This window comes from Terrapene carolina, unplaced genomic scaffold, assembly GCF_002925995.2.
Source record: "Terrapene carolina triunguis isolate 2854851 unplaced genomic scaffold, T_m_triunguis-2.0 Scaffold58, whole genome shotgun sequence".
NCBI classification, from domain to species: domain Eukaryota; kingdom Metazoa; phylum Chordata; order Testudines; family Emydidae; genus Terrapene; species Terrapene triunguis.
The window spans coordinates 34,069,414-34,090,670 of record NW_020664409.1 but is presented as its reverse complement, the minus strand read 5'-3'; the positions used below and the strand labels follow the sequence as shown (position 1 = coordinate 34,090,670).

At 40.2% G+C, this 21,257-nt stretch overlaps 1 protein-coding gene across 2 annotated transcripts in view; it reads left to right on the top strand.

Annotated features, from left to right (window-relative positions):
- The window catches only part of ROCK1 (Rho associated coiled-coil containing protein kinase 1), a 178,554-nt gene that overhangs the window by 33,387 nt on the left and 123,910 nt on the right, over window positions 1–21,257 (top strand). For both annotated transcript variants that reach the window (XM_024210773.3, XM_024210772.3), the window contains exon 2: window positions 20,101–20,182. In XM_024210773.3, coding sequence (XP_024066541.2) covers window positions 20,101–20,182 — 82 coding nt within the window. The remainder of the gene's footprint in view (window positions 1–20,100; window positions 20,183–21,257) is intronic.

Here is a 21,257-nt window from a genome sequence, read left to right as displayed (position 1 = left end):
GGCAGGCCAGAGCAGTGAAGTTGATGATAATGCTCAGTTGCATCTCCTCCCACTTCTCTGTGTGTGAGTATAACTGTTTTTCTTCTTCTCATAGTGCTATTAATAACTTGCCTCCTTTGTCTATTATTGTTCTTCCACTTGCAGCCAAAAGAAAAAATTCCTCCCCGAGATACATTGCTAAAGGTGTGGTCTGTAGAGGCGCTAATGCTAGATCGGGGATTGCTGGCAGGACTCTTGAATACTTTCCTGCTTAGGCAAATCTGAGCAATTTCAAGTCTAATTTCAATGGTACACCTCAGGGGCCACTTTTTTTGTTTTTTTTTTTGTTTTTGTTTGGACAGTGAGCTGGCCTTTGAAGAGTTAGAGAATGAGGAAGTGCTAACTAATATGTTGGGGTATCATCATTTCTGTTTAGAGCTGCTGCTCATTCACTGTGTGAAGGGACTGAAATTTTGTATTTGACTTGGTGATTTTGAATAATTGGTGTGCTTTGCTCTTTTGTATGGATACTTTGATTCTAAATTTAAAAAACCCTCCTTTCTAGCATTATTCATATCTTCATAAATGAGCATCAGTTCAAAACAAGGTTCACGAAGAAAGATCCATTTTAAGCAGTAGAAAAATGCTGCTTAAAATGGTGCAACTACTTGTGCTAGGTGCAGGGATGCTGCTCTTCCTGGATTGAAAGGGGGTGGTATTGATATCTCTGAATTTGTGTGTCTGTGGGAGGGAAAGCATAAGGTTCCAGTGGCTTACCCGAATCAGATTTTGCTTTTTCAAGAGGTTAAGTAGTGGTCTACCTCGTGTGGTCAGCTCCACTGGCCTTAGAAGATGCATTAGGCGATCAGGAGCATCTGTTATAATATCCTGGCTGAGTCTTTGTATATAACATCTTATGCTTATCTCATTCTTTGTAGGCATCGTATACAATTTGCCATATCTTTTTATTCCTGGGGGAATTCTGCGCCACTGCACATGTGCAGAATTTGTCCCCCACAGATTTCTTTGTTTCCATGCAGAAAAATGTTTCAGGTGCTCAAGGCAGCCAGCAGAGAAGTAAATCACTGTGGGGCAGGGGGCGGGACGGGGAAAGACCCAGCTGGTGGCTCCTACCCTTTGCCGGGCTCAGCTGCCAGTCCCAGCTGGGTTGGGAAGGATGGGACTTCATGTTCCCCTTCATGGCATCCGGATCCAGGTCAGACCCACCCCCAGATTTCTCCACTGGCTGCAGGAAGCTCTGCAAACTGCCCTCCGCGCTTCCTGCACCCATCGCACCTCAGCTGCAGGGGGAGGGATCACTGTACAGTGATCCTCCATCCACCCAACCCCCGTGCATCCAGACCCCCTCATACCTAGACCCTCCCGTCGAGCCTTCCCTCCTCCCCCATACCCAGAACCCCACCCTGACAAGCCCCAGTCCCCCGAACCTGGACCACCCCCATGAGCCACCCACACCCGGATCCCTACCCTACTGAGCCCCAGCCAGCTACACCTGGATCCCCACCCCACTGAGCTCCACTCCCCCAGCATCTGGACCCCTCACTGAGCTCCCCACACCCAGACCCTCTGCCAAATTCTACCCAGGCCTCCACGCCCCCCACTGGGTCCCAACCACCTTCACCTGGACCCCCTGCAGAGTCCCATTACCATTGCACCAAGAGCCCCCCAACAAACCCCTGTGCATCCAGATTCCCCCCCCCCGCACCCACTCAGATGCCCGCACCCAGATTGCCTCACACAGAACCCTCTCAACCCACACCTGGATCCTCCACCTACACTAAGATCACACTTACACTAAGCCCCTCCACACTTGGATCCTGCCTTGCTGAGCTTGCCTACCCACACATGTCCTCTATTCATAGAGTAGTAGAAGTGATTAAAGTATGCATTGTTTCCCTGTGAGCTATCAGTTGGCCAGTAGTGACTATATGGACTCTTTCAAACTTATTTATGGTAGTTTTTGTTGTCTGTCACTATAGTAGAGAAGTAAGGAAAACTATGTACCTAAGGGCTTGTCTACACTTACGAGAGGATTGACGCTGTGGTGATCGATGCATCGGTGGTTGATTTAGAGGGTCTAGTGAAGACCTGCTAAATTGACCGCTAATCGCTCTCCCGTCGACTCCTGTACTCCACCTGATCAAGAAGAGTAAGGGGAGTCGACAGGAGAGCGTTCCCCCATTGATGTCACGTAGTGTGGACCCTGCAGTAAGTAGATCTAAGCTACGTTGATTTGAGTTACGCTATTCACGTAACTCAAATTGCGTAGCTTAGCTTGACATTTCCTTTTAGTGTAGACAAGGCTTCAGACTTCACAGATCCTTAAAGAAGTAATAATGGACTCAAAATTTGTTCAAAGAGGGGTGATTACAACTTTAAAAGTAGTATGATACACTTTTTTACCCTCATGAAACCTTACAAGAGAATTTTGAATTTTTTAAAACTTCTAACCATCTGAAATATTTAGTATAACCAAGACTTTACTGACCTCTGTAATTTACTCTTTTTTTTTGTAGTTCAGTTACTTTATTTAATAAAGGATGGTACATACAATAAATTCTAGCATAGATTTGCTCCCTAACTGGGACTTTAATACTACTACTTTTCCACATTTTTATTGTGAAAATGTGATAAATATCTTACATCAAGAATACAAAAAATCTAATTTTTCATTCTGAGAAACTAGTATTCACAATTATTTTTATATATATATAAATAAAATAAATTAATTTTTTCAGGACAATTTTACTTAACTGAAAAAATTCCTGAAAATTCACACAACACTCTTTCTAAGTCATTCAAGCCTAGGAATTGCCTTTCTATCTGTCTTATTTAGTCACATCAAAATATGGCTCTTAACTTGTTTTATATTGTTTTGTCTCATTTCTCTGTAATCACTTGTTGATCTTATCTAACTTATTACAATGAAAAATGTGCGGTGGAAACATCAGATTTGTTCACTGTGTGTCTGTACTCCATCTACTCTCCTCTGACTCACTCCAAAAAAACCTCTAGCTTTCCGTTTATTGTCTGTGTCAGAGAATATGCGGTTCACCCTTCCAAAATAAGAAGTATCCATTCTAAAAAGACAATTAGTTTAGAGCAAAATAACTCCCACCTTTGTCAGAGTTTTAGTTGTCAATATCCATACTGATATTTATTCAGTATATAAAATGCCTGATTTAAAAAAATAAAAAATAAAATTGTAGTTGAATTGCTATCTCTGGGTAGCAGGGAAGGTTAAGGAGATGGATTAATTTGCCATGTAATCTGCTGGTATATTGGCCTTTGTAAATTGGAAGGAAATCGGTGTCCTAGAGATTGTTTTAATAAATATTATGTTAGTTATTAATGGAAAGTTTCTGAATGTGTTAGTAAATTAGGTCCCCTGTTGGGCAAGGACTAATATGCTGTAACTGAGCCTTTTCTATGTTCATCTTTTATTTTTTAAGAGAGAGTGTTTCGGAGAATAGCGAACTGAAGCAGACTCAACTCCTCCCCCGCGCCCCCAGATTTGCTCTATTTCAAGTATATCCTGATTCTGAGTGGCTTGTGGCATGAATCTAAAACACAGAAGAACTGGAATCTTGGAGACATTCTGACTTAAGGGCTCACTTCTGAAGTTTAGTTAATATCTGAATATTTCTATATGCACATGTCAAAATATAATTTAAAATATTAGACATACAGAGCGCTTGTAGGCCTACCAAAATGAGGAAAGGAATGATTCAAAAACTGTGCTTTTAGACTCCATAAAGCAGACTTGTACATAATTTCTTCATTATATGATAACTTTATTGGTATTTTAGAAGGCAATAAAAAGCAGTCTGATCTTCTGTCTCCTCACTCTAACATGCTTTCTTCCTAAATAATACCCTGGGATTCTATTCTCTCTACCACTGCTTGCCCTAATTGTGCACTCAAGCAATTTTTATTTAATTATGCAGTATCTTGCATACTGTGGCCACTGGGTATAGCCATTTTTGTCACTGAGTAGTATGAGAGTACCTGTTTGTGGTTAGGTCTCCACAATATAAATACATACTACTGCTTTTGATTAGCAGATTGTGTGCAGATCATTAATTTTGATAAGGGAAAAAGTATTTGATCAGTTATATTTTTACCTATTTCTCTAAATCTTATGTGCCGGCACCAAAGTGAGAAGAGATTAGTACTTGAAAGGGAGCATTTAGAGGTATTTATGTAGGTAAACAACTTCATTGCTGGAAGTCTCCCTTAATTGTATATTAAAACATTGTCTATTATGTTGATCCATACTTTTTCATTGTTGCCTTATACTCCCTTATTTGTTGGTAAATATCTGTTGTCTTTTGTCTTGTACTTAAATTTTAAGTTTTTTTGGACATGGACCATCTTAATATTCTGTGTTTGTAGAGCCTCTGGCACAGTCGGGGATGGGGATGTCCATGATTAGGTCACATTTGTGCTATGGTAGTACTAATAAAAATGCAGTCAGTACTTACAGAAACAAATAAGTACAACAGCCTCTCCAGAGAAGGCGGAGAACTATGTCCACAAATCCAGCCTTGAGCACCTGGTAAAAGAAGTGGATCTCTCACAGAATTGTGAGAAATATGACTGACTTCACCTCTTTTGAACTATCTGGGAGTGAATTCCAGAGTTCAGGGACACTTGTGAAGAGCACATGGCCACTGTCTCCTTTTATTTTAAAATGAATGAGGTGCAGTTTGATAGTATCCACTAATCATAACTGCAGCGGTATCCCAGGGATAGAGAGATGATGCCTCAAATACGCTAGTCCTAAGCCATATAATACTTTGTGTGTCAGATGACTACCTTATATTCTTCAATGAGCAGCTAGGACATACCTGGGCAAACTCCACATTCGCCAGTAACTTCAATTTCCAAATGGATGTAAAGTACTGAAAATTCCATAGTGTGTGCATCTACTAACTCTCTTAATAGCCCAAGTGCACATTGGGCTAAACGGGGAGGAGGGCAAGGAGTGCAGTTGTCCAAAATTACCCTTTAGGACTTCTCTGGGCGTGAGGTACAAAGCTATTGGTCTAATTCTTCCTTGCTGGCTTTAACCATCTGGAAGGTCATGAATCTAAAGCTCAGTCTGAGACAAAGTATTTCTAACCTCTCTGGTGCCTTAAGTGAATTGCTGACCTAAATTCAACCCCAGAAGATGTAGGCCCAGATTCACAAAGATGCTTATGTGCCTAATTCCCATTGAAATCAGTCTGAGTTAGGTGCCTAAATGCCTTTGTGACTCTGGGCCTTAGTGTTTGTACTCTTGAGATCTCACTCTGCAGACCTAGAGCAGACAGTTCAGTTCAAATCCATTTGATATTTTCCCAGTACAACATGAAATGTCCTCATGGTGGAGAGAGCCTATATCATTCACTGTGTGGAGACAGCCTGGACTAACTTGGTCATCCACTACCTTGTAATACATTTTGCTGAGGGAAATGTAGGGGACCCTATTTGGAGGCAAGAGTCCTTTTTCTTTGCCTCCTATACAACTATGAGTTAAGACTTCAAAAAATGCCTTGCTTAGTTGGTCAGGTTTGACAAAAACTCTCTCCGAGTCATACTCTAGCTGTCTTCTCTTTTGTTTCAGCTATGGTGAGTCATCTGTAAATTGTGGATGTCTGTGGATAAAGCTTGGGTAAAGGACAGATAAGGGCCTATTTCAATAGTTGAGGACAAAAAAAATTATATAGTTCTACTATTAGTATATTGGACTGTATTTCTGTTTCTGCTCTTTGTCACTGTAGTAACAGTATCCTTCAGCATCTTTTTAAAACATTTGGGTTCCATTAGTTTCCGAGGGTGAACTGTCAAACAATCTGCACGTTAGAGAGACACTCCAAACTCAGTTTATAGGCGGTAGTGACTGGTCAATCACAGACTGAGTAACAATTTCCTCATTCAAACATTATATCATGGTTGTAGCCAGGTGTTTTGAGTTCAATAAGCAACTGCCTGAGAGAGTCTCTCGGTTGTCATGATAGCTCAGAATTTCATGGTTATCTCCAGAAGAGTCAGTATCACGTGGATGGTAGTCACTGAATCCTGTTAACCTTTTGGCCTTTGATGATGTCCAAGTAACTGACTTTAACAGCTCATTAAGGGATTTATTAGTGCAGTGGGGTGATTTGTACACTAACTTCAGTCCAGTCTTAACTCCAGCCCAAGACTCTCATATATAGTGGATCCACTGTTGGGGTAGAAAACCACTTATAATGCAGATTTGGTGCAAACAGCACAGCCACACAGATGTAAATTCCCTGGAGATTTATACTCTATTGAATACCTGGCTTTGACAAAACTGGCCAACAAATATCCAAGCAGGTTTGGCAATATATTGCAAAAAGAGATGGGGGGGGGGGCCCTTAAACCTGCTCTGATCATGGATTCTCGACACTTTAACTGCTCCTCTTGGAAAAATTAGCATGAACTGAAATTCATGAATTTTGTCTGCTGACATCACAACCTTCTGAAAGGTAATTGAAGGTGAAGCCAGCAAACTAAAGACTTATTGTATGGATTATTACTTATTCCTTATGCCCAATTTTTTCCTCCTTTGTCTTCTCTTTCCTACAATCACTCAAGTGCTCCAAAGCAAATGCCACATGCCTTCTGCCAGGCCACCGTAGACTTAGTACATAGCAGCATTGTTTCATCATCTTGGCTTCTATAAAGTGGCCATTGACCAGGCATAGTCAGTCAGTTATGGCAGCTCCATCCCGTCATCACAGTCCATCTCACCAGTACAGGTATCCTCCCAACTCACAATCTCTTCCTGCCTGACTGCAACACCCCCTCCCCCCATGCATGCTCTCCATTCGCTTGCTGTTATAGGTCTTCCAACTCAACAAGGTACTCACTTTTTTTCATTATTTCTTCTCCTTCCCATCTGCAGATTGCTGGGTTTCTCATCTTCCTACAAGAGAAAACTAGACATTTTGACCTAGGGTCAATGTTGTATGTTAGTTTCACAAGTCATTATTTTTTGGGGGACTGGGTAGACACTTCACTTAAACATGCATGGGCAGTAGGCTCCAGAAAGATTTCTCTCCTCTTCTCTACTACTGAGTAAATAGGCTGTTTTAATGATAGTTCAAGTTTAAAGGTTAGTGTGTGTACAATTGTGCATTAGAGTAATGAGATTAAATTGTGTAAAAGCAGCAAAGAGTCCTGTGGCACCTTATAGACTAACAGACGTATTGGAGCATGAGCTTTCGTGGGTGAATACCCACTTCTTCGGATGCATGTGAACAATTAACACTCCAATAAATCCATCACCAGGCTGGTTTGTTTGTTTATTTAAATATAAATATAAATATATAAATAAAATAATATAAATAATATAAAATATATAAAAATAAAATAATAGCTACGGTTGAGGGAATTATAACTTGGAAAGTTACAGTTGTAGATTTCAAGACTTACTGTGCCCTCTGTCCAAAAAAGGAAAAGCTGCAAGGACATTTAAACTTGGGATACAGCCAGTCAGCTTAAGGAATGCAACTGTTGTATGCTGCTAATTCCCATTAAATTTTTTTCTTATTTCTCTGAATGATAGATTAAAAAATAGTAAAATAAACAAAACACGCAACAGAAAAGTTTCATGCTGTTGCTTGGACAGTGTAGAGGCCACTGAACACATTATGCACCTCCATGATGGTTTGTTCTGAGCCAGAGCTGGTACATTATGATGTAGGATGCCTGTGCAGGACAGGTGTCTATTGGCCCCCTCGTGTTTTAGGTCTTCCGGGGGAGCTTTTCCATCCTGTTTTCATTGGGTCAAAGTAGAAAATGATTCATGCACGAAAGTTGGTAGGCATTCGGAGCAGATGACCATACAACCTTAGAGAGTGCTGGGCGAGAGCAGGATCTGCTTAGGTAGAAAAAGGATCTCTTTGTTTAACCATCTTTGTACCATTTTATGTTTTGATCATTCAGAGATGCTTCATCTGGATAGTGTCAGACTTGTTTACAATTTTGACAATGAGGGGCTATGTTTCAGCCTGATAGGTCAGAATACTATCCACTGAAGTGTTTTATATATACTCAGCGTCACCTCCCTAGTTATCAGGGTGTTTGATTTGCAAGAGACGTTGATGAGGCACCCTATTCCTGTATCTGCTTTTGCAGCACAGGCTTCAAATTCTTTCTCGATGCTGCCAATGTTATCGACAACAAAGAGGAGGTAGTGAAATCAATGACAGTCTTGACTGGGTGGTTGCCCGCTAAGATACTAGAGGCCTCATATACTGCAGTCAGCTCTGAAGGCAGCACTGCACCAGCAGCTGCACAGAAGTGAGGGTGGCAATGTGAAAAGTGATATTTGTCAATATCCTTTTTCACAGCAGACTTAATGCCTATTGCCACCCTTATTTCTGCACTGCTGCTGCCCCAGGGCTGATAGCCAGAGCCCTGCCCTCGTCTCTTGGTGAGGGATTGAGGTGCAGGGGGCAGGAGAGCCTGAGCCGCCTCCTGGTGAGAGATTGAGATTGAGCTGGGGAGTGGGGGGGAAGGGAAAGAGAGCCTGAGCCCGGGCTGCCTGCTGGTGACAGATTGGGGGTTGGGGAGAGGAGAGCCTCAGCTCAGGCTGTCAGCCCCAGGTGGGGTGTGTGTGTGTGTGTCTGGCAGTCAGCCTTGGGTGGGGAGGGGGTTTCCAGCTGTCCCCTTTATCCCCTCCCTCCTGGGTGTGCACAGCCCTTCTGCACGAGCCTCAGCCACCAGAGTTTGACAGCCGGAGCTCAAAAAACCCATATAGCTCATGCCTCCCATGACACATTCCCGTGTCTCCCTTGTGAGGCCCACCCCATAGTTTGAGAACCGCTGTTCTGTAGAGCTTGTCAGGGAGGCCTGTGAGTTTCAAGGCAATAAAGCAATGTTGTACATTAGAATGACGTTCATGCAAGTAATATGTTCAAATAGTAAAGTTCCTATATCTGTACCCTGGCTCCTTAATACATTGTCTGCATGTTGTGTTGTATGTCTCTTGAGCTTATCCTCTAATAATTGTGGTTTAGCTAAATCAGAGTTGTTGTGGGACTATATCTTTAAATATCCTAACGTGTATGCATTTAAACTCAACTATAATGTGTTAAAGTGTACATTGGAATAAATACAGCATTACCTTTGAAACGTACACTGCATGTTGATAGAAAAGTGTGGTGGGTACAGGGTTCGGGAAAAGTGGTTCAGTAACTTTGCTCTTATAAGGTACGGTCTTGACCGCTTTACTGATGTGACACAGATAGGGGACAAAGTCAAGTACCTTAATAGGATGGAAGTCCCAGGGCTCCATAGTATCAAGAGATAGTAACGTTTCTATATGATGCAAAATTGCTGAAGTTAGGCTAGAAAAGACTTAAGAATTTCAAAGGAACCTAGTGAAGTTAAGTGAATAGATAGCCTGATGGCATATGAAATTAATGGCTGACAACTACAGTATAATGCACATTGGAAAGAACAATTTGAAATACTCATACCAGTCTAAATTAATTGTAATCACTAAGCGGGGAAAAAACTGAGGTGTCGGAGACATCTCAATGAAACATCTTCTGAATGTGGTGCAGTAGTCAAAAAAGCAAACCAAATATTAGGAAGCATAGGAATAGGATGGAAAATACAGGACATATTTTAATGTCTTTAGTTAAATCCATAGTATACCATCAACTGGAATACTGTATTCAGTTCTTCTCTTGTCATCCTATCTCAAAAAGAGGGGACACAAATAATTAGAAATGCGGAGAGACTGAAAACACTAGGACTATTTAGTTTAGAGAGAGGAATAGTAGGAGGATCTTATACAGATACACAAAATAAATAATGATATAGAGAAGGTAAATTAGGTACTCCTGTTTACCCTTTTTTCATAGGTTTCAGAGTAGCAGCCATGTTAGTCTGTATCTGCAAAAAGAACAGGAGTACTTGTGGCACCTTAGAGACTAACAAATTTATTTGAGCATAAGCTTTCGTGGGCTACATCCCACTTCTTCAGATGCATAGAATGGAACATATATACACACACACACACACACACACAGAGAGAGAGAGAGAGCATGAACAGGTGGGAGTTGTCTTACCAACTCTGAGAACCCAATTAAGTAAGAGGAAAAAAAACTTTTGAAGTGATAATCAAGATAGCCCAGTACAGACAGGTTGATAAGAAGTGTGAGAGTACTTACATGGGGAGATAGATTCAATGTTTGTAATGGCTCAGCCATTCCCAGTCTTTATTCAAACCTAAATTGATTGTGTCTAATTTGCATATCAATTCGAGTTCAGCAGTTTCTCGTTGGAGTCTGTTTTCATAGTATAAGAACAAGGGGACATTAAATGGAACTGAAAAGCATTCAGTTCATTACTGGATAAAGGTAATACATTTCATTTACACAACACATAATTAGACTATGGAATTGATTGCTACTAGGTGTTGTTGAAACCAAGGGTACTTTTCCACAGTAAATACAAACAAACAAACCGAAACAAAATATCAGGGCAGTGAGTCTCAGAGCCTGGGTCAACTGACAAGGGCTCACGCTGAAAGGCTAAAATTAGCAGTATAGATTTTGGGCTGGGGCTGGAGCCCAGGCTGTGCAACCTGGTGAGGTGGGGAGGGTCTTGGAGCCTGGTGTCCAGCACAAGACCAAACATCTACATTGCTATTTTCAGTCCTGTAGCATGTGCCCAAGTTGGTTGACCTGGGCTCTGAAACTCACTGACGCATGTGTGTTCTTTGCTGTGTAGATGTGCCCCAATCTAGTGGAATAAACTCGATGGTGTCTTCAGAGACCATGGATTTGCCGGTTAGTAGGCTCTCAAAGTGCTCCTTCCAGTGTTGTTTAATAGCTGCATTGTATTTGAGGAGGGTAAACCCATTCTGAGAATGTAACGGGGTTGGGCCTTTGGAGCTTGGCCCATATATAGCTTTTGTTGCTTGAAAGACGTTTCTCATGTCATCCTGGTCTACGAAACCCTGGATCGCAGAGGCCTTCTCTTGCCACCACTTGTTTTTGATATCCTGTAGCCTCCTTTGGACTTTGGCTTTAAGCAGGTGATAGGCCTCATGTTTTCATTTGTTAGAGGAATCATTTTGCCAGTTACAAAATGCATTTCTTTTCTGTTGAATTAATGCTTGGATTTCCTCGTTGTTTTAGTCAAACCAGTCTTGGTGCCAATGGGTGGAATATCCTATGGTTTCAGCACCATTGAGTTTATTCCACTAGATTGGGAAACATCTACACAGCAAAGAATGCTGTTTTTAAGTTGATCCCAGTGCTCTTGAATGTCAATGATGTTGTCAGGCAGGTTAGAGAGTTTTTCAGACAGATGTTGCTGGAATGTCTTGCAACTGGCTTAGTCTTGAAGTGCTTTGACATTGTACCGCTTTCGCTTAGTCTTTGGGTCTTTGTGGTGTGGTGGAGCGAGCTGCAGGTACATGACTGATCTTACTAATCGATGGTCTGTCCAACAGTGATCGGTACCTCTCATAGCTCATATTATATGGGCATCGGTATGGTCTCAAGGTCTGACTATAACATAGTTAAGGAAGTGCCAGTGTTTGGACCGAGGATGTTTCCAGGTGGTCTTAAATTTGTCACACTGGCTAAAGATGGTATTTGTGATGAGTAGGTCATGAGTAGCTCCACACATTTGCTGAGGAGGAGAATACCATTGGGGTTTACATTTCCCACCCCTTCTTTGCCTATTGTGCCTCTCCGGAGTTGGGAATTACATCTGACTTTGGCATTGAAATCTCTCAGGAGGATGAGTTTGTCTGCCTTAGGTGTGGCTGTGAGGACTGCATCAAGAGTTCTATAAAACTACTCCTTATTATCTTCCTCATCTTCGAGTGTTGGGGTGTATGCGCTGATGACCGTGGCATATTGGTTGTTGCTAAGCTTGGGCCGAAGAGTTATGAGACGCTTGTTGATCCCCACAGGAAGCTCCAAAAGCTGACTGGTGATCTTATTTTTGATGGCAAAGCCAGTCCCAGGAATCTCTCTCTTCAGGTGGCATTCCTTTCCAAAAGAAGGTGTAGCCACCTCCATCCTCTTTTATTTGGCCCTCATCGGCCCAGTGGGTCTCGCTAAGAGCTGCAATTTCAATGTAGTCTTGCCAGTTCTCTGGCAATTATGGCAGTTCTTCTTTCTGGGCATTCACTGTGCTGAGAGTCCATAAGGGTGTGGACATTCCAGGTGGTGAAATTCATTGTCTTATATCTCTTGTTTCGGTCACGGAGTTCAGTGATCACACTGGATATGGCTATTCCACAATGCTCAGCGATGGAACATCTTGCTGATCCCCCATCTTTTGAGGAAGTCCAGGATGCCATCACTCAGACAAAAAATTGCAAGACACCAGACCCAGACGGCATCCCAGCTGAGGTTTTTAAAGCTGGTGGAACAATGTTCCAGCAATGTTTGCCAACTCCTCGACAGAGAAGCGACAAAGGAGGAAAGAGGGCACAACAGTCCAGCCAACAACTTTGTCTCCTCCAAGATTACACCTGTCACTTCTGTGGAAAATCTGCAGGGCAAGATTTAAAACTTAAAAACTCACCAATGAACCTCCTTGGCAGACATCTTCGCATTGAGGGATAGTGGGAATCAGGAAAAGGATTAGACATTTTATGTAACGAAAATATCCACATTTACATTAGATGAGATTAAAGCAAATAGAATTTTCATGCTCCATGGTATAAATCAAATTTGGAGTCAAGAAGGTGTGAATGTAAAATAATGGGGGAGGGAAGAGGTTGTGGTTCTTGGTCTTTAGACAGTTTGAAGAAATTTTTTTCCTGCAGGTGGAAAAATGAAGAGAGCTCTTCACTGCAATGAACATAACTTGTACATTTTGAATATGTTACTTTTTTCCAAGTTGAAAATTTTGCAAAATTTAAAGCAGTAATAGCAGTGATGAGTATACTTTCACATCTGAAAATCCTGCCTGACTCTCAAAATCGTAAGGGAAAAGTAGTCTGTTAAATCAAGATTAATTCTTAGCAGACTTTCAAATGCTGCTAAACAACTTTGATTAGCTTAGTAGAAAATTCTTTTATGTAAGCATGATTGTTTGCCATATCAAAAAATTGGAAAAAATCATTATCGTATCAAAATAATGCAAAAGATACAATTGTAGCTGAAAATCCCCCAAGGCCACGATACATATTTTTCAAAAATATTAAGTGTTTTTTCTGTGGTGGGGGAAAAGGTTCTGAAAACCTACATAGAATATTGTATTGATGGAATTCTGATAAAAATTATGCTAGTTATTAGTTTGATAAAGCCAGTAATTTATTCTTAATTTATAGAGATTTTTAAATATTTTGTCATCTCCAAATATATGTTATATAAAGAAAAGGAATATGCTGTAAAGCACTATATGATAAGAGTTAGGAAGACAGTGCTTTATCAGTTAACCTTCCAAATTTGTACCACGTATATCTTTGCAGTCCTAGGTCTAGAAACTTTTTTTCTAGAATATTTAGTCCAATGACAGAAGAATCTGTAGAATGTGCAAATGGAATTACACAAGATATGAATATAATCTGGATGAATGAAAATAATACCAATCACAGTGTTGTTGAGATTGTTTTGCAGAAATTGTCTTATTTGGATGGGGGGAGTAGATGATGGAGTTAATATAGTTGAACTATATTAGAAATTGGCAGAAGGCATAGAATAATTAGGGTAAGGTATTTCAGGTAACTAAAGAGAAACACAACTCTCATATCTTCCTGAAAGTTTAATTTTATTTTACAAAACATAAAGATTTGTAATGTGTGATACTAAAACAAGCATTAAGAAATAAACTTAGCAGAAGGAAAGAATTTATAACGGGTGGGCAAACTTTTTGGCCTGAGGACCACCTCTCGGTATGGAAATTGTATGGTGGGCCATGAATGCTCACAAAATTGAGAGTGGCAGCGGGGGGGGGGGGGGGGGGCCGCCGGGGGGGGGGGGGGGGGCGCGGGGGGTGGACCAGAAATGAGTTCAGGGTGAGAGAGGGGGCACCAGGCTGGGGCAGGGGGTGAGGGCTCCGGCTGGGGGTGCGGGCTCTGGGGCACAGGAACCTAAGCTAGATTTACAAAAAGGACCAAACAGTGGGAGAAAAGGACTTTGAGACTGAACAGACCATGATGAGATTAAATTAGGGATGGATCAGAGCATAAAGGTAGCAGCTGAGTGAATTGCCTGTGAGATCCTCAGGCCAGTCAACATAGTGGTAGTATGGAGTCATCACAGTGACTCCAAAATTGAGGCTGTATTTAGCTTCTTCCACAACCACACACATCACTCTTGGGGAAGCACTTTTTGACCCCTCCAAAGTTTCAAAAATGTAAATGAAATACATGTGACAAACTGTCTTCCCTACTAGTCATGCAAAGCTAGGTTAAAGTTGAAAGGTGGGCTAGGGGCTGTGCGACTACTGGTAATGGTGCATCACTGCTTTCTTTTGTGGAAGAGTACATGAGCACTTGATGCCTTTAGAAAAAGGGGTATCTACTTGTTTAACTTAGAGGGAAGTTAGATAGCCAAAATAACTGGAAAGATTAGAAAAGAAAGAGGGAAACTAGAATGCGGAGAGAGGTGTGTATCTCTCTGCGGCCAATCCTGGCCCTGGCTGGGAATAAAGAATGGCAGAGTTCATGCACCACTTTCTACTTCCCATTCACTTTCTTGCAGGTATAACTACTAATATACCATAGCTGCTCCACTCTCCCCAATCTCCATATTCATTGTTTCCATTGATTCGCTAAAAGGTACTTTTCACTTCTGGTGCTCATATTTCTTCCCTGTTCACTCCCCTGTTGGTGTAACTGTGTAATTACCAGAGTTTGAGTATCATCTCCTTATTCCATTCATGCACAGCCTGCGGAGTTTGCAAGCTCTGCCATCTGAGCTAATAGGTTTTAAACAAGCTTTATGAAAATAGAAAAAACAAAAACAAATCTACCTCGTTTTTACATACTAATACCTCGTATATTAAATACTTAGAATCATAGGGTTAGACGAGACCGCAAGTGTCATCTAGTCTAACCCTCCGTCAAGATGCAGGATTTGTTGTATCTAAACCATCCAAGATAGATGGCTATCCAGCCTCCTTTTGAAGACCTCTCATGAAGGTGCTTCCACAACCTCCCTAGGTAGTCTGTTTCATTCTCCTACTGCTCTTACAGTTAGGAAGTTTTTCCTGAGATTTAATCTATATCTGCCATACTGTAGTTTGAACCCATTGCCTCTTGTGCTGCCTTCTATGGCAAGAGAGAATAACTTTTCTCCATCTTTTTTTATGGCAGCCTTTCAAGTATTTGAAGACTGCTGTCATGTCCCCCCTTAATCTCCTCTTTTCCAAACTAAACATACCCAGTTCCTTCAGCCTTTGGTCATATGGCTTGCATTCTATCCCTTTGATTATCTTTGTTGCTCGCATCTGGATTCTTTCCAGTTTCTTTACATCCTTTCTATACATTGGTGGCCAAAATTGGATTCAGAATTCCAGCTGAGACCTAACCAGCACCAAGTAGAGTGGTACTATCGCCTCCCGTGATTTGCATGCCACGCCTATGTTAAGTATCAAAGGGGTAGCCGTGTTAGTCTGGATCTGTAAAAGCAGCAAAGAGTCCTGTGGCACCTTACAGACTGACAGACGTATAGGAACATGAGCTTTCGTGGGTGAATGCCCACTTCTTCGGATGCGTTATACGTCTGTTAGTCTGTAAGGTGCCACAGGACTCTATGCCTATGTTAATGCAACCTAAAATTGCATTTGCTTTTTTTGCAATTGTATTGTATTGTTGACTCATGTTGAGGTTATGATCCACCACAAATCCCAAATCCTTCTCAGTGTTGATGCAAAGCTAGTTATACCCTAATCTAGTGGCTCTCAAACTTTTTTTTAACTGATGACCCTTTCACATAGCAAGCCTCTGAGTGTGACCTCCCCCCCATAAATTAAAAACACTTTTAAATATATTTAACACCATTATAAATGCTGGAAGCAAAGCGGGGCTTGGGATGGAGGCTGACAGCTCACAACACCCCATGTAATAACCTTGCAACCCCCTGAGAGGTCCCAACCGCCAGTTTGAGAACCCCTGCCCTAGTCTGTATTTGTGCATTTGGATTTTCTTCCCTCAGTGTAGCACCTTTCATTTGTCTTTGTTGAATTTCATTTTGTTTATAGCTCAGTTCTCCAATTTATCAAGATCTCTTTGAATTTTAGCTCTATCCTCAAAAGTGGACACAGAACAGATCCCTGTGGAACCCCACTTGAGACTTCCCACCAATCTGACATCATTCTATTAATAGTTACTCTTTGATTGTGGTTTTTTAACCAATTAGGTATCCTCTAATGGTAGTTCTGCTGAGCCCGTATTTCCCCATCTTACTTATCAGGATGTTATGTGGGACAGTGTCTCAAGCCTTGCTGAAGTCCGGGTATATTATGTCCACCACATTTCCCCCAATCCACCAGATAAGTTACCCCGTCCAAGAACTTCAGATTGTTGAATAGCTTGACATGGTTCAGTATCAATTTAGCCATCCTTTATAGTTGATCTTTGATAGAGATGGGTGCCTCCAAGTAAAACAGTGATGATCTGAGAAGTGTTTGTGACCTACTATGAACCCAGTTGTGTTTTTGGATTAATTCTGTATATGACTCTGTTCACATGTACTGTGTATGACTGATCTGTATTTAAAATCCATTCTCACCTGCCATAGTTGTGGACTTCTTATGGATTGTGTTTCACCCTTATTTTTGAAACAAACCTCAAATATACACCTCTACCTCGATATAATGCTGTCCTCGGGAGCCAAAAAATCTTACCGCGATATAGGTGAAACCGCGTTATATTGAACTTGCTTTGATCCGCCAGAGTGCGCAGCCCCGCCCTCCCGGAGCACTGCTTTACCGCGTTATATCCAAATTTGTGTTATATCGGGTCACGTTATATCGAGGTAGAGGTGTATGTACATTTTTAGATTCTTATTGCACTAGACTTACTGTACATCTTAATATTTTGAAAAGAAAAAGTGAGGAAAATTTAAAGTCCTGCAAATATTCTAATTTGGCACACGTGATCATATGCAATATTTTAGAATTGTATTTTTCAAAGAAAGGGCTAAATTGTGGCTTTTCTGCAAGCCCCGAGCTAGAGGCTGCAAGCAGGTAGTTAGCATTACCCCAGGAGCAGACAAGGAATCTGGTTCTTAATTCCCCCCTTCCCCTGCACCCTCACTTTTGGGAGAAGTATTTTTGCTGGTATGCCTAAAGCAAATTACTCCCTTGCTTAGGCACATTAGCTAGATCACAGTATGGCCCGGGATTATTATCCTCTTCTTTTGTTAACACCATCAGGTTTAAAGGATTGTTTTCCTTTTATTAGATTTTCCAGGCAAAGTCTGGAAAATGTAACTTTCATTAGTTTAGTAAACAATTTTTTTTGTTAGTTTTCACATTTTCATGTTGTGTATCTTCATTACCATTTCTTTTTGGGGTGTAAATTGTTTCAGACTTCGTCTTTTCCTCCAAACTGTTGATCCATAAAAATAGTTAGTATACTGTATTATCCAGTTATTGATCATTTATCTTTCTGATCACTACTCCAGGACCAAAAGGAGTACAGGTCCTGAAAGCCTCTCCCTCTTTACTGTAAAAGAGAATTACAGGAGAAGTATAAATATTAACTTTTCTTTAAGTTTTGTGAAAATATTGAGTATCAGGGGGTAGCCATGTTAATCTGTATCCACAAAAACATTAAATTCATCTGCAAATTTAACACCATTAATTTGGACTTGAATAGGGACTGGGAGTGGCTGGCTCATTACAAAAGCAGCTTTGCCTCTCCTGGAATTGACACCACCTCATCTATTATTGGGAGTGGACTACATCCACCCTGATCGAATTGGCCCTGTCAACACTGGTTCTCCACTTGTGAGGTAACTCTCTTCTCTTCATGTGTCATTGTATAATACCAGCATCTGTAATTTTCACTCCGTGCATCTAAAGAAGTGGTTTTTTACCCACGAAAGCTTATGCCCAAATAAATCTGTTAGTCTTTAAGGTGCCACCGAACTCCTTGTTGTTTTTGAAAATATTGAGACATTCTACTTAGTTGTTTGTTATTTATATTACAGTAGTGCCTAAGAGCTCCAAACAGTACTGAGACTGCATTGTGTTAGGTATTGTACAAATGATTAACATTCAGCAGCAATTTTTTTTAAAGTAATGAATTTAACAAGTGTGATAACATCCATGCTTTAAAGTCAGATTATTCTGATTACCCTCTTATCTTTATTCCCATTACCATCACTAAATTTAATTCTGGTATAATTTTTAACACTCGGCACTCAAACCTCTGAAGTTAAAGATTCATACTTCGTCATTCGAACGTATGGATTCCAAGCTTTCATTCAGATGGCCTTGATTCTAGCTCTGAAATTTTTTGAGATGGGGACAGTAAAATCAGGTTGAAACTGAAAGTGCAGGGGAAGTTTTTTGTTTTTGTCTTTTAGTTTTTTTAATCAGAAAGATTTGATTTTGTTTGTGCTGTGTAATGGAATGCTTTTTGAAAAACTAGACTTTCAAATGGTGCATGGCTGAAAAATAAATGCTATGGCATACAAGTTTGTGGGATATTGATCCCTTGGATCAGTAGTGTGGGTTTATTTTAAGGTATTAGTCAAAGACTTAATCTAGAAAGTCTCAGACCTTGCACTAGCACAATTCACTCTCTAATTTATTTTTGTAATTGCCATTTAAACATTATCTGACTGCAAAAGAAGGTTTTCCAACACAGTTTTAACTGAATTTTCTGAGGTTTAGTCATCCAGGACACTTGATGGGTCTTTATTAGCTGAGGTGCCATTTGTTGTTGGGAGGTAGAGAGTTTGTTTTATTATCAGAGGTGTAGGGCATAACCATGTGAGGTGCTGTATGCTTCCTGTGAAGTTAAGAGCATGCTCAGCTCCTATTGGAAAAGGCACTTCATAGGGCCTGCAAAGTATCTTGTTGTATGCATTTATGCTTGTTCTTGAGTATCTTAAGGTTTGTCTAGATGAACAGTTAGTGAGCGGCAAGTTAGGGTGTAATATATACAGTGTAAATATACAGTGCACTAGCTTGCAGAGCATTAACGTTTCATGTGGCCACTATTACTGTGCATTGCAAGTTCCCTAATGTGCTTTGATCTATTCCACTTGGAAATAGTTTACTATGCACTAGGGAACTTTTAGTGTGCAATAACAGGGTCCATATGGACAGTTAGTATGCGGCTTGTGTGCTGTACATTCACACCCCAACTTGTCACTCACTGTTTATCAAGACAAGCCCTAATAATTTGCAGTTTTGTAGTAGCTAGAGAACCCATGGCTGGCTGTTTCTGATCCTGTGCTAGGCTTTGTTGCAGCAAAACACTTGTACATAAAGTAACTCACATGCTTATGAGTAGTCCCATTGAGTTCCATGAGAGCATACACGTGCATGAAGTGACATACGTGTTTGCGGGATGAAGTCCCTGCTGTGTAAATTTGAAAAATAATCTTAATATAAAAAGAATCTAATGCTGGAACTCAACTTGGTTGAAGCTTGGCCTTAAATTAACATCATGTTCTTCTCTCTCACAATTACCCTCTGACACTTACAGGGCCTCTACTTCTTGCTATCTGATGTACTTTTTACTCTTTGTCAGCAGTGCGCATTAATCCACGTCAAAATTATATTTTCTTCACTTTCTAGAATGAAACACAGTAATAAAGTACAAGAAGAGTACTTAAGAAATAGCATGCTTTTTTTCTTTTCAAACATATGAGTTAATTATGTTTGTCCATCTTTTTCTGTTTCTTTTCTTTATGGGATGCATGGAGACTGAGTTGTAGACAGGCTTTCTGGTGAAAGAGGTGGAATAAAAGCTGAATCACAGTATATTGCCTTTAAATATATTTAAATTTGCTAATTAATTGCATAATAATCTTCATCCTATTAATATGGAAATTTGGCAAGGGCAATTGTTTGTCTTGTCTCTATGATTAACATAATTGTGTTTCAAAAGGATATATAATTTTGTTTGTGCTTCTCTTTGTTCAGGATGGATTAGATGCTTTGGTGTATGATTTGGATTTTCCTGCCTTAAGAAAAAACAAAAATATAGACAACTTTTTAAACAGATGTAAGTATTTTTAATTTTTTATTATAATATTAAATAACAAGTTATAACTAAATATAAATAGTTATTAATCACTAGGATCTAGATTTTAAAAAGTTACGAGTGATTTTTGGTGCTTCATTTTTTGGGGGCCAATCTTGAAATTTTAAAGGAGCCTGACTTTCAGAAAAGTCTGAACACCCAGCCCTGAAAATCAAGCCCCTTCAAGGTGTTTCAAGTTGGGCACTCAAACTCATTAGTCACATTCAAAAATGTAGACCTATATTTTACTTTTTTCTATATTCTTCTCAGTCCTGAAGATTCACTTTCCCTATCAAAACTTGTGCCAGGGCAATCCTTGTGGCAGAAGTGGGGAGCCATCCTTGCCACTTTGCAGCTAGCAGGGGTACTACTAGTTATTTAAACAATCCTTTTGCTCCCCCTTCTTCCCACACCCAGCATACTAGATTCCCAGAAGTGAGGGACTGTATTCTGGTCTAGCACTTAGAATTTTAAGTAATGATAGCATTAACTATTTACATAAGATTTGTACAGTGCTCTGATGCTGTACTGAGTTAAGAAAAGATCACTTGTGTGATAAATAAAACTATTTATTCAAAATCAAATTTACAGTCATCACATTCTTAATATTTTGTATCGTTCCTAAAATAATAAATCATAAATAATTATCACAGCACAACATTACTAAAACCATCACAGACAATATGATTTCAGTAAGCCACAAAGACTGTAGATTAGCAGGCTATTGGTACATGATATATTTAGGTGGTTATTGTTGTATAAGGTTTCTTGCCTTAAACTACATGAGAAGCCTAAACCCTGTAGTTGATGTATTTCTTCTTTTTTTGGTGTGCTTAGTGCTAGCTGTGCAGAATTCTGCTCTTTTTTGCTGATTTAAATAATTTTTGGTGCACAAGAAAGAAGCAAATGAAATTTAACTATGTGGTTTAAGCTTCATTAAAAACCCCAGTGTTTGTCTAGTGCAAAAGAACAAAATGAACAAGGAAATATTTTTTAGTCCTTTAAGGGAGCAGTGAAAAAACCTACATAAAATTATGTATTATCTTTTGCAGCTGAA